Source organism: Eumetopias jubatus, unplaced genomic scaffold (assembly GCF_037043125.1).
Source record: "Eumetopias jubatus isolate StellerSeaLion01/CBP00866 unplaced genomic scaffold, mEumJub1_p1.0 scaffold_17, whole genome shotgun sequence".
In the NCBI taxonomy this organism is placed as follows: Eukaryota; Metazoa; Chordata; class Mammalia; order Carnivora; family Otariidae; genus Eumetopias; species Eumetopias jubatus.
The window spans coordinates 72,931,967-72,952,097 of NW_028274823.1; the positions used below are offsets into that span (position 1 = coordinate 72,931,967).

General features: G+C 43.3%; 1 protein-coding gene across 1 annotated transcript in view; it reads left to right on the forward strand.

Moving 5' to 3' along the window:
• DISC1 (DISC1 scaffold protein) overlaps positions 1 to 18,916 on the forward strand; it is a 397,155-nt gene extending 378,239 nt beyond the window's left edge. The window contains exon 13 of the mRNA XM_088020224.1: positions 13,358 to 18,916. Within this exon, the coding sequence (XP_087876350.1) occupies positions 13,358 to 13,497 (140 nt within the window). The 3' untranslated portion in view covers positions 13,498 to 18,916. The remainder of the gene's footprint in view (positions 1 to 13,357) is intronic.
• The last annotated feature ends 1,215 nt before the right edge of the window (positions 18,917 to 20,131 follow it).

The following is a 20,131-nucleotide window of genomic DNA, read 5'->3' on the forward strand; positions in this document are numbered from 1 at the left end:
ACAGGAGGTGTGACTTCCCTGCCAGTCAAGTCGGGATTTCCAAGAGCATCAGTTTGAGTCTCTAGTACAATTTCACAGTCATTTTGGGTCCTAATTAGCAGTTACGTTTCGAAAACCATTTTGAAGGGTTCCTCCATGCTCAAAACGCTTCAACTGAAAACCATCCAAGTGAGGTGGATTTTTAAGCAGGTTTCTTCTCATTTTTTTTCTCCTTCAACTCTACAACACACTTTCAAAGGAGGGGCAAGCACACCTGAAATTGGGACACTTTGGGCATATTTCAAAGCCCCCAGGGCAGTTCTCCCTGCCTCTGAGTCACAGATGGGATGGGGCCAGACTGCTTCTATTTGTGGTTCTATTTGCATCCATGTCCAGAAGACCTTCATGGAATTCTGTTCTCTCTGCTTATTTGGAATGCACGATGCCCAATCGATTAGTTTTGGTGGTGCTTGATGGCATGCAAATACCCTAAATACATCCAGGCGCATGCACAAACATCGCATCTCCTTAAGATCCCATGTCTGGTTCAACTTTCAGTTGTGTAGCTGGAACAGACAAAGCTAACAGGTAAAGGGAGATTGCTGGGTCTTCTTGGAAATGTTTTCCACTCTAGAGCTAAAGAGCTGGAAGAGGGGCCATGGGGATCACAGAAATCTAGTTATGAATCTTAAAGAGAAGAAAACAGACCGTAAGAGGCTGTCGTTGAAAGCATTGTGGCATTGTGTGTGCTGGGCTGATGCAGATATGGTCGCCAGGATTTCTTCCATTGGCTTCCGCCAAAGGGAGTGGGGTGGGGGGAGGAAGCCTAGGCAGTAGTGTGGACCCTGGGCTGTCCTGCTGCTGGCTCGGCACAACGTGAACTTGGCACTGGGTGGACATCCCAAAGAGTGCCTCTGCAAAAACATCGAATGTATTCCAGCAGGTCACGTGCATGCCTGAGGTTTTCCTCCTTGCTCTTCAACAGCTGTGTTCCTCCCCTTTGGCTTTTTCCTGAAGGTAAATTTCCTCACACTGTAAAGCCACGATGGCTGCAAAGGCGTCCCTGTTGATAAGAAGAAACACTTTAGCAAATGAGAGGCCGTTTCAGAGGAATACTGTTGTTTCTTTTTGAACCAAACCAGACCAGACCATCGCTTCTCTGCCTTTTGGCTAAGATCAAGTGTGAACCGAACCAGACCAGATGAGCTGATCTACTTTTGCCTAAGCTTCTAACAGGATTGGTTGGAAACCCAATTGACAGTCAAACACTCAATTGTTTTTATTTTTTATTTTTTAAAGATTTTACTTATTTATTTGACAGAGAGAGACAGAGAGGGAACACAAGCAGGGGGAGTGGGAGGGGGAGAAGCAGCTCCCCCGCTGAGCAGGGAGCCCGATGCGGGGCTCGATCCCAGGACCCTGGGATCATGACCTGAGCCGAAGGCAGATGCTTAACAACTGAGCCACCCAGGCGCCCCTCAGTTGTTTTTATATGTAAGCAAAAGACCTCCTTGAAAGAATTTGAGGGTCTTTGCGAATAACTGCCCTAAATGACGATATTGTCTTACCACCACATGCCTGCATGACATCTGGGAAAGGTGTCTTACTATCTTACCCCTTTATGGATTGCAAACGCAGCTTGCATAACTTCATTAGCAAGAAGTTATACAGTTGCTTAATATGTGAATAGTCTACCCCAAGGTGGTAAAGAATGGTCTTGGGCTCCAAAGGTGTTTTTAAAGATGTTGGCATGTCAATCCTTGTGCCATTCTTATAATTAATGTGCTCATTTTCTTAGACGCCACAGATAATCTGGTGGCATATCTGTTACAGGGGAGCTTTATATTTAGCTCTAGAAATCTCAATGGCACAGGCAATCACAAGAATCATTCAGCTCTTTGAGACCTACTCTTATACTTAGGTGAGTGAGCGTCTATCATATCTACCTAAAATTCAATACTTGAGTTTTACTTTATTTGCTCAGTGGTTTGATAAAAACCAAGGTCAAATATGTCAATGGGCTCCCATGTTGAGTTTATTGGACTAATAATCAGAAACGCTGACTCTGGACCTACTGTACTACTTAGTAGCCTTAAGATCTTGGTTAGGTGTAGCAAATGGAATAAAGTGAGAAAGTATGAAAATATTTTTTAAAATATATTTTTCAACATAACCTCCAAGTACGTATCTCCAGGCTGGATCTCACCCCAAACCTCAGACTCATGTCTGCTTCCCACTCAGCATTTCCCCTTGGCTGACAAATAGGCTTTTCCAAAATTCCTCCCAACCCTCAAAAAAACTCATGTTCAGTCTTCTCCTTGATAAATTGCAAGTTCATTGCTTAGATAAAAAATCTGGGAGTCATTCTCAATGTCTTTTCCTTCTTTCACATTCCACCTCTGGTCTGTCACCATATGCCCTTGGCTCAACCTTTAGAACATATGCAGAATCTGGTCACCTCTCACCTCCACGGCCACTAGCTGGGTTCGGTACGTGATCTTTTCTTCCCTGGATTATTGGATTATTGCGACCACCTCCTCTGATCTCCCTGCTTCTTCCTTTGCCCCCTTGAACCTACTAGTGATGGAAGTGGCTGGAGTGATCAGTCACTCCCTTGCTCCAAACCCACCGCCACCCCCATCTAGCAGTCTGCATACATGCCCGTGTGAATTTATCTTCAGTTCCACTTGCTGGCACTACATGCCAGGTTGGCCATGACTTTGTTTAGTTCACTCCTGTGCTCACTACCTCCAGAAACTTTCTTTTTCTTTTTCTTTTTTTTTTTTTCCGGAATCTTTCTTAGCGCACAGTAGGAGCTCAGGAAATGTTTGAATATTTGAATGAGTGAAGGAAAGAACAAGGGTCTCTTTCTATTCTCTTTCTTTTCTTTTATCTCCCCAACTGCTTGACGGTGGAATGTTTCAAGTGATTTCTTTTATAAATATATTGATTTAAATATAGAAGTATGCATGTCCATTTGAATATTATAGAAGTATGAAAAAAAATAAAAGGCTGCATATTCCTCCCAGGATCAATACCTAGAAGTTTACCACTCTGTCCTTCCAAGGCACTTTTCTAGCAGAAATCACTTATGTGTATAGGTTTTTCATTCCATAGAAATTGTTCTGTAACTTGGTCCTCTCCACTCCCACCACACATTTTATCCCAGATTCTCTTCCATTTTAGTGCATTCAGAATGTTTTGGAACTTACATTTGTAAGGCATCATACAGGCAGGTTGGTTAGAGAGAGGTATTTTGTAAATAAAAACATGATTTTTTTTCAGTTTATAAAAAATATTCCAGTGTAGTTAACGTACAGTGTTATATTAGTTTCAGGTGCACAAAATAGTGACTCAGCACTTCCATTCATCACCCAGTGCTCATCATGATAAGTGTGCTCTTAATCCCCATCACATATTTTACCCATCCCCCCCACCTCCCCGCTGGTGACCATCAGTTTGTTCTCTACAGTTAAGAGTCTTAAACAAACAAACAAACAAAAAGGGTATTTTTGTTTGTTTTGCTTCTTAAACTCCACATATGAATGAAATCATATGGCATTTGTCTTTCTCTGACTTATGTCACTTAGCATTATATTCTAGGTCCATCCATGTTGTTGCAAATGACAAATGACAAAATTTCATTCTTTTATATGGCCAAGTAGCATTCCCTTTTATATATATATGTGTGTGTGTGTGTGTGTGTGTGTGTGTGTGTGTATGTATCACTTTTTCTTTGTTCATTCATCTATCAATGGACACTTGGGCTGCTTTCATAATTTGTCTGTTGTAAATAATGATGCAATAAACATAGGGAAGCGTGTATCTTTTCTTTTTTTTGTTTCTCTATTCTTTTTAAAAAATTTTTTTATTGTTATGTTAATCACCATACATTACATCATTAGTTTTGATGTAGTGTTCCATGATTCATTGTTTGTGCATAACACCCAGGGCTCCATGCAGAACGTGCCCTCTTTAAACCCATCACCAGGCCAACCCATTCCCCCACCCCCCTCCCCTCTACAACCCTCAGTTAGTTTTTCGGAGTCTATCGTCTCTCATAGTTCGTCTCCCCCTCCGACTTACTCCCCTTCATTCTTCCCCTCCTGCTAACTACTTCTTTTTTATTCTTAACATATATTGCATTATTTGTTTCAGAAGTACAGATCTGTGATTCAACAGTCTTGCACAATTCACAGCGCTCACCATAGCACATACCCTCCCCAATGTCTATCACCCAGCCACCCCATCCCTCCCACCCCCCACCACTCCAGCAACCCTGTTTGTTTCCTGCGATTAAGATTTCCTCATATCAGTGAGGTCATATGATACATGTCTTTCTCTGATTGACTTATTTCACTCAGCATAACACCCTCCAGTTCCATCCATGTCTTTGCAAATGGCAAGATCTCATTCCTTTTGATGGCTGCATAATATTCCATTGTGTATATATACCAGTTCTTCTTTATCCATTCATCTTTCGATGGACATCTTAGCTCTTTCCACAGTTTGGCTATTGTGGTCATTGCTCCTATAAACATTGGGGTGCACGTACCCCTTCAGATCCCTACATTTGTATCTTTGTGGTAAATACCAAGTAGTGCAATTACTGGATCGTATGGTAGCTCTATTTTCAACTGTTTGAGGAACCTCCATACTGTTTTCCAGAGTGGCTGCACCAGCTTGCATTCCCACCAACAGTGTAGGAGGGTTCCCCTTTCTCCACATCCCCACCAACATCTGTCGTTCCCTGACTTGTTAATTTTAGCCATTCTGACTGGTGTGAGGTGGTATCTCATGGAGGTTTTGATTTGGATTTCCCTGATGCCGAGTGATGTTGAGCGCTTTTTCATGTGTCTGTTGGCCATTTAGATGTCTTCTTTGGAAAAATGTCTGTTCATGTCTTCTGCCCATTTCTTGATTGGATTATTTGCTCTTTGGGTGTTGAGTTTGATAAGTTCTTTATAGATTTTGGATACTAGCCCTTTATCTGATATGTCATTTGCAAATATTTTCTCCCATTCTGTCAGTTGTCTTTTGGTTTTGTGGACTGTTTCCTTTGCTGTGCAAAAGCTTTTTATCTTGATGAAATCCCAATAGTTCATTTTTGCCCTTGCTTCCCTTGCCTTTGGCGATGTTTCTAGGAAGAAGTTGCTGTGGCTGAGGTCGAAGAGGTTGCTGCCTGTGTTCTCCTTTAGGATTTGGATGGACTCCTGTCTCACGTTTAGGTCTTTCAACCATTTGGAGTCTATTTTTGTGTGTGGTGTAAGGAAGTGGTCCAGTTTCATTCTTCTGCATGTGGCTGTCCAATTTTCCCAACACCATTTGTTGAAGAGACTGTCTTTTTTCCATTGGACATTCTTTCCTGCTTTGTCAAAGATGAGTTGAACATAGAGTTGAGGGTCCATTTCTGGGCTCTCGATTCTGTTCCATTGATCTATGTGTCTGTTTTTGTGCCAGTACCATACCGTCCTGATGATGACAGCTTTGTCATAGAGCTGGAAGTCCGGAATTGTGATGCCGCCAGCTTTGCTTTTCTTTTTCAACATTCCTCTGGCTATTCGGGAACAAACAATGTTTGTTCTTCCAATCCACAAGCATGGAACGTTTTTCCATTTCTTTGTGTCTTCTTCAATTTCTTTCCTGAGTATTTTATAGTTTTCTGAGTACAGATCCTTTGCCTCTTTGGTTAAATTTATTCCTAGGTATCTTATGGTTTGGGTGCAATTGTAAATGGGATCGACTCCTTGATTTGTCTCTCTTCTGTCTTGTGGTTGGTGTATAGGAATGCCACTTATTTCTGTGCATTGATTTTATATCCTGCCACTTTACTGAATTCCTGTATGAGTTCTAGCAGTTTTGGGGTGGAGTCTTTTGGGGTTTCCACATAAAGTATCATATCATCTGCAAAGAGTGAGAGTTTGATTTCCTCCTTGCCGATTTGGAGGCCTTTGATTTCTTTTTGTTGTCTGATTGCTGTGGCTAGGACTTCTAATACTATGTTGAATAGCAATGGTGAGAGTGGACATCCCTGCCGCGGTCCTGACCTTAGGGGGAAAGCTCTCAGCTTTTCCCCATTGAGAATGATATTCGCTGTAGGTTTTTCATAGATGGCTTTTATGATATTGAGGTATGTACCCTCTATCCCTATACTCTGAAGAGTTTTGATCAAGAAAGGATGCTGTACTTTGTCAAATGCTTTTTCTGCATCTATTGAGAGGATCATAGGATTCTTGTTCTTTCTTTTGTTAATGTATTGTATCACAATGATTGATTTGCAGATGTTGAACTAACTTTGCAGCCTAGGGATAAATCCCACTTGGTCATGGTGAATAATCATTTTAATGGACTGTTGGATCATATTGGCTAGTATTTTGGTGAGAATTTTTGCATCCATGTTCATCAAGGATATTGGTCCGTAATTCTCCTTTTTGATGGGGTCTTTGTCTGGTTTGGGGATCAAGGTAATGGTGGCCTCATAAAATGAGTTTGGAAGTGTTCCTTCCATTTCTATTTTTTGGAACAGTTTCAGGAGAATAGGTATTAATTCTTCTTTAAATGTTTAGTAGAATTCCCCTGGGAAGCCATCTGGCCCTGGGCTTTTGTTTGCTGGGAGATTTTTGATGACTGCTTCAATTTCCTTAGTGGTTATAGGTCTGTTCAGGTTCTATTTCTTCCTGGTTCGATTTTGGTAGTTGACACATCTCTAGGAATGCACCCATTTCTTCCAGGTTATCTAATTTGCTGGCATAGAGTTGCTCATAATATGTTCTTATAATTGTTTGTATTTCTTTGGTGTTGGTTGTGATCTCTCCTCTTTCATTCATGATTTTGTTGATTTGGGTCATTTCTCTGTTCTTTTTGATAAGTCTGGCCAGGGGTTTATCAATCTTGTGAATTCTTTCAAAGAACCAGCTCCTAGTTTCGTTGATCTGTTCTACTGTTCTTTTGGTTTCTGTTTCATTGATTTCTGCTCTGATCTTTATTATTTCTCTTCTCTGCTGGGTTTAGGCTTTTTTTGCTGTTCTTTCTCTAGCTCCTTTAGGTGTTGGTTTAGGTTGTGTATATGAGACCTTTCTTATTTCTTGAGAAAGGCTTGTGTTGCTATATACTTTCCTCTTAGGACTGCCTTTGCTGCGTCCCAAAGATTTTGAACAGTTGTGTTTTCATTTTCATTGATTTCCATGAATTTTTTTAATTCTTCTTTAATTTCCTGGTTGACCCATTCATTCTTTAGTAGGATGTTCTTTAGCCTCCATGTATTTGAGTTCTTTCCGACTTTCCTCTTGTGATTGAGTTCTAGTTTCAAAGCATTGTGGTCTGAAAATATGCAGGGAATGATCCCAATCTTTTGGTACCGATTGAGACCTGATTTGTGACCTAGGATGTGATCAATTCTGGAGAATGTTCCATGGGCACTAGAGAAGAATGTGTATTCCATTGCTTTGGGATGGAATCTTCTGAATATGTCTGTGAAGGCCATTTGGTCCAGTGTGTCATTTAAAGTCTTTATTTCCTTGTTGATCTTTTGCTTAGATGATCTGTCCATTTCAGTCAGGGAGGTGTTAAAGTCCCCCACAATTATTGTATTGTTGTCAATGTGTTTCTTCGCTTTTGTTATTAATTGCCTTATATAATTGGCTGCTCTCGTGTTAGGGGCATAGATATTTACAGTTGTTAGATCTTCTTGTTGGATAGACCCTTTACGTAGGATATAGTGTCCTTCTTCTTCTCTTATTACAGTCTTTGTTTTAAAATCTAATTTGTCTGATATAAGGATTGCCACCCCAGCTTTGTTTTGGTGTCCATTAGCATGGTAAATGGTTTTCCACCCCCTCACTTTCAATCTGGGAGTGTCTTTGGGTCTAAAATGAGTCTCTTGCAGACAGCATATTGATGGGTCTTGTTTTTTAATCCAATCTGATAGCCTGTGTCTTTTGATTGGGGCATTGAGCCCATTTATATTCAGGGTAACTATTGAAAGGGATGAATTTAGTGCCATTGTATTGCCTGTAGGTGACTGTTACTTTATATCGTCTGTGTTCCTTTCTGATCTATGCTGCTTTTAGGCTCTCTCTTTGCTTAGAGGACCCCTTTCAATATTTCTTGGAGGGCTGGTTTTGTGTTTGCAAATTCCTTTAGTTTTTGTCCTGGAAGCTTTTTATCTCTCCTTCTATTTTCAATGAGAGCCTAGCTGGATATAGTATTCTTGGCTGCATATTTTTCTCGTTTAGTGCTCTGAAGATCTCATGCCAGTCCTTTCTGGCCTGCCAGGTCTCTGTGGTTAGGTCTGTTGCTAATCTAATGTTTCTACCATTGTAGGTTACATATCTCTTCTCCCGAGCTGCTTTCAGGATTTTCTCTTTGTCTCTGACACTCGTAAGTTTTACTATTAGATGTCGGGGTGTTGACCTATTATTATTGATTTTGAGAGGGGTTCTCTGTGCCTCCTGGATTTTGCTGCCTGTTTCCTTCCTCACATTAGGGAAGTTCTCTGCTATAATTTGCTCCAATATATCTTCTGCCCCCTCTCTCTTTCTTCTTCTTCTGGGATCCCAATTATTCTAATGTTGTTTCGTCTAATGTGTTTCGTCTTATACTTAAGGGGGTATCGCTTATCTCTCGAATTCTGCCCTCGTGGTCCTGTAGTTGTTTCTCTCTCTTTTTCTCAGCCTCTTTATTTTCCATCATTTGGTCTTCTATATCACTGATTCTTTCTTCTGCCTCATTTATCCTAGCAGTTAGTGCCCCCATTTTTGATTGCACCTCCTGAATAGCCTTTTTGTTTTCGACTTGGTTAGATTTTATTTCTTTTATTTCTCCAGAAAGGGTTTCTCTAATAACTTCCACGCTTTTTTCAAGCCCAGCTAGTATCTTTAAAGTCATGATTCTTAACTCTAGGTCTGACATGGTACTAATGTCAGTGTTGAGGAGGTCCCTGGCAGAGGGTCCTACCTCTTGTTCTTTTTGCTGAGGTGATTTTTTTTTTGTCTTGTTATTTTGTCCAGAGGAGAATAGATGAATGAGAGACCAGAATGCTAACAGGTTAACAACATCTCCAGCAAACATACTCTATACAAATCAGAAAAGACCTGAAACCAGGGGACAAGAAAGGGAAAGAAAGAAGAAAGAAAAAGAAAAAAAAAAAAAGGAAAAAGAAAAAGATAAAAACAAACAAAAACAGAGCAAAACAAAACAGAATATGATCAAGTATGATCAGGCTAGTGCATAGATCAGTGCTACACACTAGATTTTGGGCATATTTTGGTCTGTTAGAAGAAAGTGCCTGCTAAAATTTTAAAGGAAGAAAGACTCATATATGTACAAAATAATGGTTGATACAGTGAAGGGATGGAAGGTGAATGTAAAGATGAAAATTATAAAAGATTTTATAAAAGGAATTGATAAGATAAGAAGTTGTTTGAAAAAAGAAAGATTTAAAAAATGAAAGGAGAAAAAAGGGAGAGAATGTGATCAGGCAGGAGACTAGAACAAAGCCATATACTAGTGATTTAGGGTGTATTTTGATCTGTTAGAAGAAACTGTATCTCAAAATTTTAAAGAGAGAACAACTTATATATATATGCCAAAAATAAGGGTAACTACTATGAAGGGATAAAATATGACTCTAAAAATGAAAAATAAAAAATGTTTTTTAAAAAAGGGATTGATAAGATGTTGGTCGAAAAAGGGAAAAAGAAAAATTCAAAATAAAATAGTTAAAAAAAATTAACTTTGAAAAACTAATGAATCATGGTAAAAAAAAGCCATGAATTCTATGTGCAGTATTCCCCTAGCGCTGGAGTTCTCCCGTTCTCCTTGATCGGTAAACTTGGTCTTGGTTTGCTGGCTGTTCGTGCTGATCTTCTGGGGGAGGGGCCTGTTGCCGTGGTTCCCAAATGTCTTTGCGGAGGCGGAATTGCCCCGCCCTTGTCAGTCCGGGCTAAGCAATCGGCTCGGGTTTGCTCTTGGGAGTTTTTGTTCCCTGCAAGCTCTTGGTACAGCTTTGGAGGAATAGAGTGAAAATGGTGGCTCCCAATCTCCGCCCGGAGGAGCTGAGAACTCAGGGCCCCGCTCCTCAGTGCGCCCCCAGAGAAAAGCCGTCACTCCCGTCTCCCGGTCTCCGGCCGCACTCCGCGCTCACCCGGCCTGTGACCGAGCGTTTCTATCTCTGGCACCCGACCCCGTGTGGAGTCTCCAAACCCAGCAGATCCCTGCGGTGCGCTCCCGCGCCGCTCCTCCCACAGGAGGAAGGGGAGTCTCCCCGGCTCTGCCGCTTGTTCGGTCCCTGCTGGAGGAGCAGTGGCCCGACTGTCACCGATCACAGTTTATGGCCACCCCGAGCTGAGAGCCCGCGCCTCGGTTCTGTCTCTGCAGCCGGCTTCCCCGCTCCGATACCTGGGAGCTCTGCCGCACTCAGGCACCCCCGGTCTTTCTGTGACCCCGAGGGTCCTGAGACCACATTGTCCCGCGAGGTTTCCATCTCCCCCTTAGCCACTGGAGCGATGTGCCTCAGCGGAGCCAGCTCTAAAAGTTCCGATTTTGTGCTCCGCGGCTCTAGCACTTGCCAGAAGCGGCCGGAGGCCCCCTCCCCCGCCGTCTATCCTCCCGAATATCGCCTCGGATTCACTTCTCCGCGCGTCCTACCTTCCAGTAAGTGGTCGCTTCTCTGTTCAGAGAGTTGTTGCTACTCTCCTCTTCGATCTCCTGTTGAGTTCGTAGGTGTTCAGAATGGTTTGATCCCTATTCAGCTGAATTCCTGAGACCAGACGAAATCCTGGTCTCCTACTCCTCCGCCATCTTGCTCCGCCTCCGAAGTGTGTATCTTTTCTAATTAGTGTTTTCATATTCTTTTTGTAAATGCTCAGTAGTAGAATTCCTGGGTCATAGGGTAGTTCTATTTTTAATTTTTTGAGGAACCTCCATACTGTTTTCCACAGTGGCTGCACCAGTTTGCATTTCCACCGACAGTGCAAGAGGGTTCCTTTTTCTGCACATCCTCATCAACACTTGTAATAAAAACATGATTTTAATCATTTTGGTGGTCATTACTCTATAGGCTCACTAAACGAGGTTTTCAGGATTTCTGATGTCTAGTCCTGGTTCGACAGAGCCTAGGCTGTTCGCTACATCCACTGCATTAGTAAATAACCTTACATTTCATAGTGCCTCACAAAAGGCCCTATATGCTTACAAGAAAAAAAATATTTCTTTTAACTCTATCCTTGGGAAGAAGGGATGAGAATATGCACTTTATTTATTTTTATTTTCTATTTTTATTTTATGTTTTTGAAGATCTAGTTGGTTTTATTAAACAATTCATGAATTGGGCAGTATCCCTTCTAGCTAGTGGAGGAGAGCTCCTGAAAATGTGCATTTTCCAAGTGAGAAAAGGAAAGCATTAAGTGATTTGCCAGTTTTCGGTTGCTGGTGATTATTTGCTTCAATCCCTGTCTTCTGATTCCTCCGTGTGTCATTGCGGATTGTTCTATGAAGGGCTGATGTGTTAGTTTAATTATATAACTTAGTCTTTTTCCTTTGTGGCTTCTCTCTTGGTCTCTTTTTAAAAATCTTTCAGTGTGTTCTGCCAGGGCCAGGAATTGTGTAAGTTCTTTAAGAAACATCTTATTTTAGTTCAATCCTCTCTCTAAAAACCAGTGTCATCTTTTAGCAATAATAATTACAAATAGGGGAGTGTAGTCCCAGGCTGCATATTAAAGGTAATTAAATCTCAGGAGTTTCTCAGGATTCATAAACTACTTAAGCTCTATGCTTACTCTTTATTAAATGTAACATAACTTTGTGATTAAATTGCAGCTTGGTATTTAGTCTGGGACCCCACATGCTTTTACTCATATAAAATCATAGTTGTTTTCACTAAAGAATAGCAGAGTTGTCCAGAGAAATGGAGAAAAATGAAGCCTTTTATTTTATTTATTTTTTTAGGTAAATATGGGAGTCTTTCTTTCCTTGCACCCTCTCATCCCCACCCTCATTCCCCTCAAGTTCAAGTGCAAGGAGCAAACCATCCTAGTAAATGAATGTAAATTACACAAATGATGAAGTCTGGTGAAGCTTCGTGATGAAAAGCTGCCAAGAGCTTTTCAGGGTGGTTCAGCATTTTTGCTTAGGAGAGTTCATTTGCATAATTTCCAGGATCCTCTGGAGTTCTTTATTTAAAAAAGAAAGAGAAAGCTTTCTACAGTTATAACCTGGGGGTATCTTTTTCTCTTGACATTGCATTGACATTGTACTTAAATAAAACAACATTGTAGCATTGATGGTCTGTGAGTGGTTAAGATCTCTGCCAGCTACTTTTCCCAAAGCTTTCTCCCTGTTTTCTCCATATCTGATCTAGGAATACTTAAAGGGTTTGACCTCCTGTGATGATTTAACAGTATTTAAGTGATGTTTAAGTGACATATTCTCATACTTCCCCTTCATTGCTCTTGGATGAAGTGAAATTAATTTGCTTATGAAACTAAAAGAATTCCATCTGTCTCTTGTCCTGTTTGTCTTTGAGTTGTTCTGACTCTAGGTACACACGGAAACAGGGCCCTCACCATGGATAGAAAAAGAACCATTTGTTAAACATCGTCCCAGAAAAGGGCTAATTTCTTAAGAGAATGACAGCCTTATTTAGCCCATACGATTATTTATTTATTTTTAAAGATTTATTTATTTATTTGAAAGAGAGAGAGAGAGAGTACATGATGGGGGGGAGGGTCAGAGGGAGAAGCAGACTCCCCGCTGAGCAGGGAGCCCGATGCAGGACTCGATCCCGGGACTCCAGGATCATGACCTGAGCCGAAGGCAGTCGCTTAACCAACTGAGCCACCCAGGCGCCAGGGGTTTAGAAATCATTGTTTCACCAGAAAACTGAGGTTCGTAGTGATTTGTACAAGGTAACAAGTCTGGCTCAAGGCCTCACAACTCAGAGTCTGGGCCTACGGTCACCCCCAATACTGGAATTCTTGTGGACCCTCTAATTTCCAGCCCTCTGCCCTCTGGGCTGTCCGGGCACTTGGATGGGACAGTTGAGCCACCCCTGTCTGGGGCTTAGCAGGAATCCCAGTCACACTGACCCTCCATCATGGCACCTGCCAGTTGGCCATCTGTCTCTGTCTACCAGTCAACTCTTCCTTTTCCTTTTTGAGATAGTTAATAACCTCAGGCCTCATGGAGATGGCAATCGCTCTTACAAGAAGTGTAAAATTTGTATTAATATTTAATTCCCACAATTTGGAAGAACTTGAAACTGCAATTAGATGTCAGTGCCCATCTGCTTCCAGCAGGCATACACGCTCTTATTAGAGCTCTCGGAGGCTGCTGAGGGCCGCCCGTCACCTTCGCGTGTGTTCCTTAACAATGTGCGCACAGTCTCTCAAGAGGGAGCTCCAGATGGTGAAGGAAACTCTGCAGGCCATGATCCTGCAGCTCCAGCCAGCAAAGGAGGCGGGAGAGAGAGAGGTTGCAGCTTCCTGTGTGACAGCTGGTGTCCGGGAAGCGCAGGCCTGAGGCGGAACAGGATGCAGGGGGAGGAGGGTCAGCGCCCACATCATCGACATGGGTGCACGGGAGGCCTCTCTCACCTCCCCGGCATGGCCAGTGTGCCTGAATCCATTACAGACACAGGGCCCCGAGGGCTCCCTGCCCCGAGGGTCCCTCTTTGTGCTCCTGGGGCTGAGAGCAGGGAGACCACACATTGGAATATGGAGGGGGACGATCTGCTGGATTTCCTTCCAAGTGTCAGCCAGAGGCACATTTCCCGCATTGCTCATGGGAGCATCCTATACAGGACTTGAAAATCTTCTCATCTCAGCTCCCATTAGACAGAAGCTGGGGTTGAATTCTGCTAGAAAAATGTCTCTTTTCCTGTACCACTTGCTTTCTGTTGCAATTAAAGTATCTCCTGATTTAAGAACCTGTAAAGAGGAAACTAAATGTAAGTATCACCATACCTGTTATACTTTCCTACAGGCACATGATCTAAGGGAGCTAATTAACCCCAGGATCTGGAATTAACAGCTTTTCACCTTCTCCTGTGATTCACTATAATCTCAGAAGAATACATATGAAAAACTCCAAAAGACCTTGCTTTAAAGTAACAACCTGTCAATGAGGTGCATTCTTTTGATTTTCCTATTATGGCAACACCTGTTTCTACCGAAAGGGTCCCTGATGTTTCACCAGGACCTCCTGGAATTTGCCCACAATGACAGCAGGAAGGGAGCAGGGGCATGAAGGGATCAGATGACAAGTTTAAACTTCTGGGACTCTCCTCTTTTCCTCCCTAACCTGTTTCACTCAGTGCCAAGCAGGACATGGATGTGGACACCTTCATTCAGTACAGTGCAGTATTCAGTAAGAGAGTGCATATACTCAGGAAGGGAGTGCATACTCAGTAGGGAAGTACAGTACTCAGGAAGGCAGTGCATACTCAGGAAGGCAGGGTAGTACTCAGGAAGGCAGTACATACTCAAGAAGGCAGTGCAGAACTCAGGAAGGCAGGGCATACTCAGTAGGGAAGTACAGCACTTAGTAAGGCAGTGCAGTACTCAGGAAGGCAGGGCATACTCAGTAGGGAACTACAGTACTCAGGAAGGCAGTGCAGTACTCAGGAAGGCAATACAGTCTCAGGAAGGCAATGCAGTACTCAGGAAGGCAGTGCATACTCGGGAAGGCAGTGCAGTACTCAGGAAGGCAGGATAGTACTCAGGAAGGCAGTGCATACTCAGGAAGGCCGGGCACACTCAAGAAGGCAGTGCAGTACTCAGGAAGGCAGTGCATACTCAGGCAGTACAGTACTCAGGAAGGCAGTGCAGTACTCAGGAAGGCAATGCACACTCAGTAGGGAAGTACAGTACTCAGGAAGGCAATGCAGTACTCAGGAAGGCAGGATAGTACTCAGGAAGTCAGTGCACACTCAAGAAGGCAGTGCAGTACTCAGGAAGGCAATGCATACTCAGTAGGGAAGTACAGTACTCAGGAAGGCAATGCAGTACTCAGGAAGGCAGGATAGTACTCAGGAAGTCAGTGCACACTCAAGAAGGCAGTGCAGTACTCAGGAAGGCAGTGCATACTCAGGCAGTACAGTACTCAGGAAGGCAGTGCAGTACTCAGGAAGGCTGGGCATACTCAGTAGGGAAGTACAGTACTCAGGAAGGCAATGCAGTACTCAGGAAGGCAGGATAGTACTCAGGAAGGCAGTGCATACTCAGGAAGCCTGGGCAGGTCAGGAAGGCAGTGCAGTACTCAGGAAAGCAGTGCATACTCAGGAAGGCAGTACATACTCAGGAAGGCAGGATAGTACTCAGGAAGGCAGTGCATACTCAGGAAGACAGCACAGTACTCAGGAAGGCAGTGCAGTACTTAGGAAGGCCGGGCAGGTCAGGAAGGCAGTGTAGTACTCAGGAAAGCAGTGCATACTCAGGAAGGCAGTGCAGTACTCAGGAAGGCAGGATAGTACTCAGGAAGGCAGTGCATACTCAGGAAGGCAGTGCAGTACTCAGGAAGGCAGTGTAGTACTCAGGAAGGCTGGGCATACTCAGTAGGAAAATACAGTACTCAGGAAGGAAATGCAGTACTCACAAAGGCAGTGCATACTCAGGGAGGCAGCATAGTACTCAGGAAGGCAGTGCATACTCAAGAAGGCAGTGCAGTCCTCAGGAAGGCAGTGCATAGTCAGGAAGGCCAGGCAGGTCAGGAAGGCAGTGCAGTACTCAGGAAGGCAGTGCATACTTAGTAGGGAAGTACAGTACTTAGTAAGGCAGTGCAGTACTCAGGAAGGCAGGATAGTACTCAGGAAGTCAGTGCACACTCAAGAAGGCAATGCAGTACTCAGGAAGGCAGTGCATACTCAGGCAGTACAGTACTCAGGAAGGCAGTGCAGTACTCAGGAAGGCAATGCACACTCAGTAGGGAAGTACAGTACTCAGGAAGGCAATACAGTACTCAGGAAGGCAATGCAGTACTCAGGAAGGCAGTGCATACTCAGGAAGGCAGTGCAGTACTCAGGAAGACAGTGCATACTCAGGAAGGCTGGGCAGGTCAGGAACGCCGGACATAGTCAGGAAGGCAGTGCATACTCAGGAAGGCAGTGCAGTACTCAGGAAGGCTGGGCATACTCAGTAGGGAAGTACAGTACTCAGGAAGGCAGTGCATACTCAGGAAGGCGTGCAGTACTCAGGAAGGCAGGATAGTACTCAAGAAGGCAGTGCAGTACTCAGGAAGGCTGGGTATACTCAGTAGGGAAGTACAGTACTCAGGAAGGCAGTGCAGTACTCAGGAAGGCCAGGCATAGTCAGGAAGGCAGTGCATAGTCAGGAAGGCAGCGCATACTCAGGAAGGCAGTGCAGGACTCAGGAAGGCTGGGCATACTCAGTAGGGTAGTACAGTACTCAGGAAAGCCGGGCATAGTCAGGAAGGCAGTGCGGTACTCAGGAAGGCAGTGCATACTCAGGAAGGCCAGGCATAGTCAGGAAGGCAGTGCATACTCAGGAAGGCAGTGCATACTCAGGAAGGCCAGGCATAGTCAGGAAGTCAATGCATACTCAGGAAGGCAGTGCATACTCAGGAAGGCCAGGCATAGTCAGGAAGTCAATGCATACTCAGGAAGGCAGTGCATACTTAGGAAGGCCGGGCATACTCAGGAAGGCAGAGCATACTCAGGAAGTCAGTGCATACTCAGGAAGGCAGTGCATACTTAGGAAGGCCGGGCATACTCAGTAATGTGGGGCATTGTAGGCCCCTCCTTGCTGAGGCAGCTGTAAAGCAGGCTAAGGTTCAATTAGGCAGCACTTCAGAGTTGCACTGAGGAAGGCAGCCTCCGAGAGATGCTCCAGGAATGAACGGGTCTCCCTCAGTCAAATACGTTTGGGGAATCTGCCATGCCATAATTTCCAGCTGGAGAGCCACAGTGCACATTAGCATATTTGACTAGGACAGAGCTCAGTAAAGAAACCCACTTGATTTTTTTTTTTTTTTGGTCTAACCCAGACTTCCCAAGTTTAATGGATCATAGATTTTATTTAAGTCCTATTAATAATCCCACCAATCTTGTGTTGGGCAGGCCTGCATTCTCTGGGGAAGTCATGGTCCAAATACAGATTTCCATCATGTGTATAGGTGTGCTAGCAACCGGATTCAAGCTTTTGCAGTGTCTAGCTTGGTAACTACATGCTAGTGTTTGTGCTTCTAATTGACTTATTGGGTTTTTTGTTTGTTTCTGTTCTCATTTATCCTTATAAGAATAGTGATGGTCCTGCTTTCATTAGGATCTGTGGACCATGGACAGTTCTTGTCATTTCCTGAAGTCACGCTGTCACTTCCGGAAGGCAGCTGGTGCTTTGCTAAGCCTCCCGTGCTGGGCAGTACTTCCATCCTCAAAGAGATACCCTGCTTAAGCCGGCAACTGGCCAGGGTCCAGGGAACAAAGCAAAAGCACAGTATGTGAATTTGCTGTGTTTCATCAGTTTTATCTTCAGCATTTAAAAATATGTATATATACTGTATATATTTCAATAATAAGTATATTTTATTTCTAGGAATTCTTGGTTTTTTAATAATGAGCCAAATTAGTGAATTATTTATAATCATGTCGAAAAAATATTGTGTACTAGTCACATGGCACTTGGAATCCTCGAATCCCTGAATTAATTCCAATGGAGCAAAACTGGGCAAGAATCAGGATTGACTGTATTAGCAATAATGAATGTCTACTTTGACATACATCATTTTTAAAAGGCCCCCGGACACAAGACATCTGAACAGTCACTAACCCAGTGGTGTGTGTTACTCAGACACCATCATGAATATTTCTGTGAGGTCATGATGTATTTGAACATTCTGGAAGCTAATAAGAGCTGTGAGTATATGCCATATAAGAATTCTCTGGTACCTGTGGTTGGGCAGTGTGTTCAATTCCTCTTTGAGATGCTTGAACAAGTCTAAGTTTTGGGGCAGGTGAATGATGCTTTAACCACATAGTGCAACCCCTCCCTAGCCTATGCTGGTGTCAGAGTCAGCCAGGAAGGCTGCTAAAGACCAGGGCATATCCTCTGGCCACACTGTCTCCTCAGGACAAGTGCCCTCTTCAGCCACCGTGACCTTGGAAGACCCAGGGTTGTGTATCCCAAACCATAACATGGGCCAATTTTTGCCAGGGTTGAATTTAAAAGCAACGAATTGAAGCTTTTATGGAGATAGTCAAGACCACAAGCCACAGTGCAGATTGAAAATGGTGACATGGAGTCTGATATCACCGTGATGCGGTGTGAGAGAATGAGTCGCAGGTGCATTATCTCATTGAATTCTCAAATCAGCCTTATGAGGTAGGTGTCTGTAGATGACAAAACAGAACTTTCCTCAAGGCCCGGAGCTGGGGAGGGGTGCAGTGACAGTAGGGGTCAGACACAGGTGGAATGCATCTCATTGCCGCTCTTCCTAAAGTGCCTTCAAGGTCTTTCTGAGACCTCGAGCCAGGGAGGTTATTTGCTCACTTAAGAACACATGGTCACCTTGGGGATCCTGCTAGGGAAACCTCAGCTTCCCACACCCCCAGCTAAGCCTCACTATGCTGCAGCCATGAACTCTAGCTCAGCTCAGACAGGTTCTAACAGACCGACCCCGCTCTGCACTCCCCCTCCCCCATGTCCTAACCAACCATTCATTCTCAGTCCACCACGAAAGCCACGCCAGGAACAACCACTTACTGCCTGGTAATGGGCAGATTTTCTTGAAAACCCCCATTCAACTGGTATTTTTCAGAAAGCATTCGAGAAAGCAACATTGTGCCCCTTAGTCAACGCCTTCTTGTATAAGTGATTCAGTACTTTTATTTTTAATATCCTCACCTTATCTGATCTTTGGATTTTGTCATATAATTTATTGCTTCATAAATTTCATCTTTTTGTTATAGGATGATTGTACAGTTACATCACACAAAACATTTCTAATAAAGCTATGCTTTAAAGTGTGTATGTGCTTACTTTCAGTTTCAACAAATCAGAAAACCATGGAATTTTCTATTCCAGACTCCTTGATTGAGGAAATTGAAAATAATCTTACCACTAAAGTGGGGAACAAGACAAGGGTGCCCACTTGAAATACGTTACTGGAGATCCTGGTTAATTCAGTGAGGCAAGAAAAACAAATGAGGGGAAGAGATACAACATTAATTTTTACAGGTGACATAATTATAAACTAAGCAAATTGACTGAAACATTTTTACACAGTTAGTACAGTTAACATATCAAAATCAATGGGCTTTGCACATACAAACAACGATCACAGGATAAAGTATAAAGAAAATCCACATTCTTAACAGGAACAAAAACAGAGAAAACAGCTAGGAATAAGATAAAATAAGAAATGCGGAAGTCTTAGATGAAGGAAATTTGAAGATGAAGGACACAAGAGAAGAACTGAATACACAAACACATTAAGCTTTTGGGTAGGAAGTTATCAGAAATTGTAAAATCTCTGTAAATTAGTTCATCAATATTATCTGATCTCAGCTGAGTCAGATGTCTAGATACCCCCAATATCCACTCTGCTCCATCCCTTCTAGCAGTTCCTCATCTAGGTACTTGGGCTTCAGATATGCTTACACCTACGCAGAATGGATTACATTGTTAAATGGATAAACCAAGGAGGCCATGAGACCGATGTGTCCAGGGTGCCACGGAGGCGACGTAGACCAAAATCTAGGCCTGAAAATGCTTCAAGGTTATGACATTGAAACCTGAGGACAACTAAGCATGAAACTAGAACTTGAAGCTACTTTTCCGTCTTTCTTTTTTTTGGAGAGGGAGGGGAGGAGGAGCAGAGGGAGAAGGAGAGAGAGAGAATCTTAAGCAGGCTCCACACCCAGTGTGGGGCTCTCTGGGCTTGCAGGGACCAAGGGGGGCTCCATCTCATGACCCTGAGATCATGACTTGAGCTGAAATCAAGAGTCTGATGCCTAACTGACTGAGCCACCCAGGCGCCCTCTATAAAAGTCCCTCCCAGAGACCCCATCAGTGAAATCCTTCTACTTACTGTGTCCAGTCTGGGGCTGCTTGATTTGAACTGATTTTTGCTCAAACTCTTAAAATGTTTTAATATGCCTCAGTTTATTTATTTAACAGTAGGACTGTGTGTGAGGGCAGCA